The sequence below is a fragment of the Rhea americana genome, unplaced genomic scaffold (genome assembly GCF_003343005.1).
Source record: "Rhea americana isolate MKP2758 unplaced genomic scaffold, rheAme1 scaffold_151, whole genome shotgun sequence".
Classification (NCBI taxonomy): domain Eukaryota; kingdom Metazoa; phylum Chordata; class Aves; order Rheiformes; family Rheidae; genus Rhea; species Rhea americana.
In genome coordinates, this window is record NW_028185606.1 from 2,059,662 (window position 1) to 2,062,199 (window position 2,538).

The 2,538-nt window shown below is 45.1% G+C and overlaps 1 protein-coding gene across 1 annotated transcript in view; it reads left to right on the forward strand.

Moving 5' to 3' along the window:
- The first annotated feature begins 2,295 nt into the window (after positions 1-2,295).
- The window catches only part of TSEN15 (tRNA splicing endonuclease subunit 15), a 12,431-nt gene continuing 12,188 nt past the window's right edge, over positions 2,296-2,538 (forward strand). The window contains exon 1 of the mRNA XM_085299681.1: positions 2,296-2,450. Within this exon, the coding sequence (XP_085155807.1) occupies positions 2,319-2,450 (132 nt within the window). The 5' untranslated portion in view covers positions 2,296-2,318. The remainder of the gene's footprint in view (positions 2,451-2,538) is intronic.

Here is a 2,538-nt window from a genome sequence, read left to right on the forward strand (position 1 = left end):
ATCTCTTCAAATGCAATGCCCCCAGCAGCATCCAACAACCAGTAATTTCCACTTCAAAGTGACTTTCTTCTCACCCACACAATTTGCTTCGCTGGCTGTGTCATATTGGTGTACAAAAGAAAATTTGTCCTTACCTGGAGAAGGGTCAGTAGATGGCTGAAACATGAGATGTGTTTCTCCAAGCATGAGAGAGAGAAATCAGCTTTATTTCTTAGTCCTAGAGCCATGTAGCATAGTTGAAAGTTTGGAAATGTCTGATTTCTATTAAAAGAAGAGGTCAACAGTTACAATTTATACAGTTCTTACAGATGCACATGCTTATATACATATATGTATATATGCATACACTTATGCATCAATACATATGCGTATGTATACGTATGTAAACACATGCTCATACACACATACACATTATATAAATTCTTATCTTCTTTATTAGTGGTGAATGTAATAGTCTGTGTTTTTTTCACCAGACCCGAATCCTGCTGTGACAAGACAATTAATTGCCTATGGTTGAAATAGTCTAGCTCTGGGGAAGAAACAGCTTTTTTTGCAAATTAAGTCACACAGAAATAAATTTGGGCCAGTTGTTTTATCTTATGCTAAACATCCACACCAAACAGAAACATTCCAACTGTGAGAACTGTCTCTCTAGCAGGAGCATACTCCCTAGGTTAGGCAGGTAAACAAATTCTCTCAAAGGTAGCTCTCTTCTAATTAGAATTTCTGGTTTCTGTATCAGTAGAAAATACAGATGCTCCATATTTCTGATAAAGTATATCATATACATGGGCCTAGAAGCATCTATTTTCTTTCATTTTTTCTTCTCTAAGCTCCCAGATCTGTCCAGTCCTTTTCCCAGCAGCTAAGTAAACCACCAACTCTTCCCTGGAAGTCTCAGAGATTGGAAAGGTTTTTTGTTTGTTTGTTTGGTTTTTCAGTCAGGTCTTGCTTTTGTGCAGAGGGAACCAAAGGGTCTGCTAAAACTATGCTTTTTAAACAGGCCAACCTCCTCAAAATTGCTTGAATAAGAAGAACAAGATCGGTCTAATATGATGACTTCCTGCAGCTATGAGTGACACACCAATCTGTGTATTCAGTAAACACCTGTAATTAAATAAATAATTTTAATTTATGCTTTCTTTATAGGCTTAATGATTATTATATAATAAGATGGACTAAAGACAGCATTGTTCATTTCTCACTATGCCCTGCACCAGTCCGATCGTGTCAAGAACACGGTTTTGTTTCCTCTCATCAGTGTAGCTGACTGGCTGTTTTCAATCTCTGCCAGATTTTTCTCAGTGTATCGTGATCAAGAACAAGCACAGTGCAATAGTCAGTGCTTTACAGTCTTTCATCTGATGTTACAGCTTGCTCTTTAGATCTGTTAAAAACAGCATGTAGCTTTTCTGTGCAAGAACACCAGCTTGAAACTACTCAAAATGCCACCAGAGACGGCCTGACTTAGTTTGAGCCAGTGTTTGAAATTTATCAAAAGAGTGCCAAGACAGATGGAGCTGCTGAACTCCAGATAGACCTGAGACACTTCGCATCAGGCAAATCATGCTCATACTCTGAATACTATACATTAAGAATATATGCTATTTGCTTTTGTTTCTGTTTTTACTCTTTTTCTCCTTTTATACTTTCTCTCCAAACAATTCCAGAGGGACTTTCAGTCAGACTAGATTTTCATATGTGCATCTGCAAGTTATTCTCCCCATGATCATTTTTTCCTTCTCTTCTCCAGCTATTAGTCTTCCTCCTTTATCATGGATGCCTTCCAGTGATGTGGATGTCGCTGCTTTCCCCTTAGTACCTCCCTCTCAACCATTTACCATGGCTTCCACACATTTCCCTCCAGCCTTATGGCTCTGCTCACCTGCCTTTCTCAGGATGGCCATGCTGGCTACCCTGCTAGCCCTGCACCGACAGGCTGAAATCTGTGCCTTGTTTCCCTAAACCTTTCCTTCTGCCAGCACCAGGTCTCCTCTGCAGCCTCCTCTCCTGCTGAGTCTTCACACCAGACAGGGCAGCATCGGTCCTGGTTTCCAGGCTACCTCCTCCTCCTGCTTGCAGTGTTTATTTTAAATCCTCTAGTTTCCTTGTGAAATAAGATCTTGCGGTAGAAAATGGTCTGCGAAAGGACCGACCGTGATAAGATATATCCTGCTGGCATCAGACAGTGTTTAACACAGCGCTTCTGGCCGAGGGGAACGGAGCGAAGGCGGAACAGGAGTGGCGCGGTAGTTGGAAGGGGAGCGCTCGGCTGCGAGGCGCTGCCCGGAGCGAAGTCGTGTTACACAGGGGAGCGCATGGAGCCGGAGGCCGGCCCGGCGGCCGGGGGCAGCGGTCCGGCGGGGGGCGCCTCCGCGAGCGGGCAGGATGCGAGAGAAGGGGGCTGGGCGGGGGGCGCTGGCGGCAACTGGATGGTGGCTCACCCCACGGTAGGCCTGCGCGCGTCGGGGGCGGCGGCGCTCGGGGCCTGTAATGGCCGGCGCGCAGGGGATGGGCGGCCGTTAGGGCCCCGCGCGC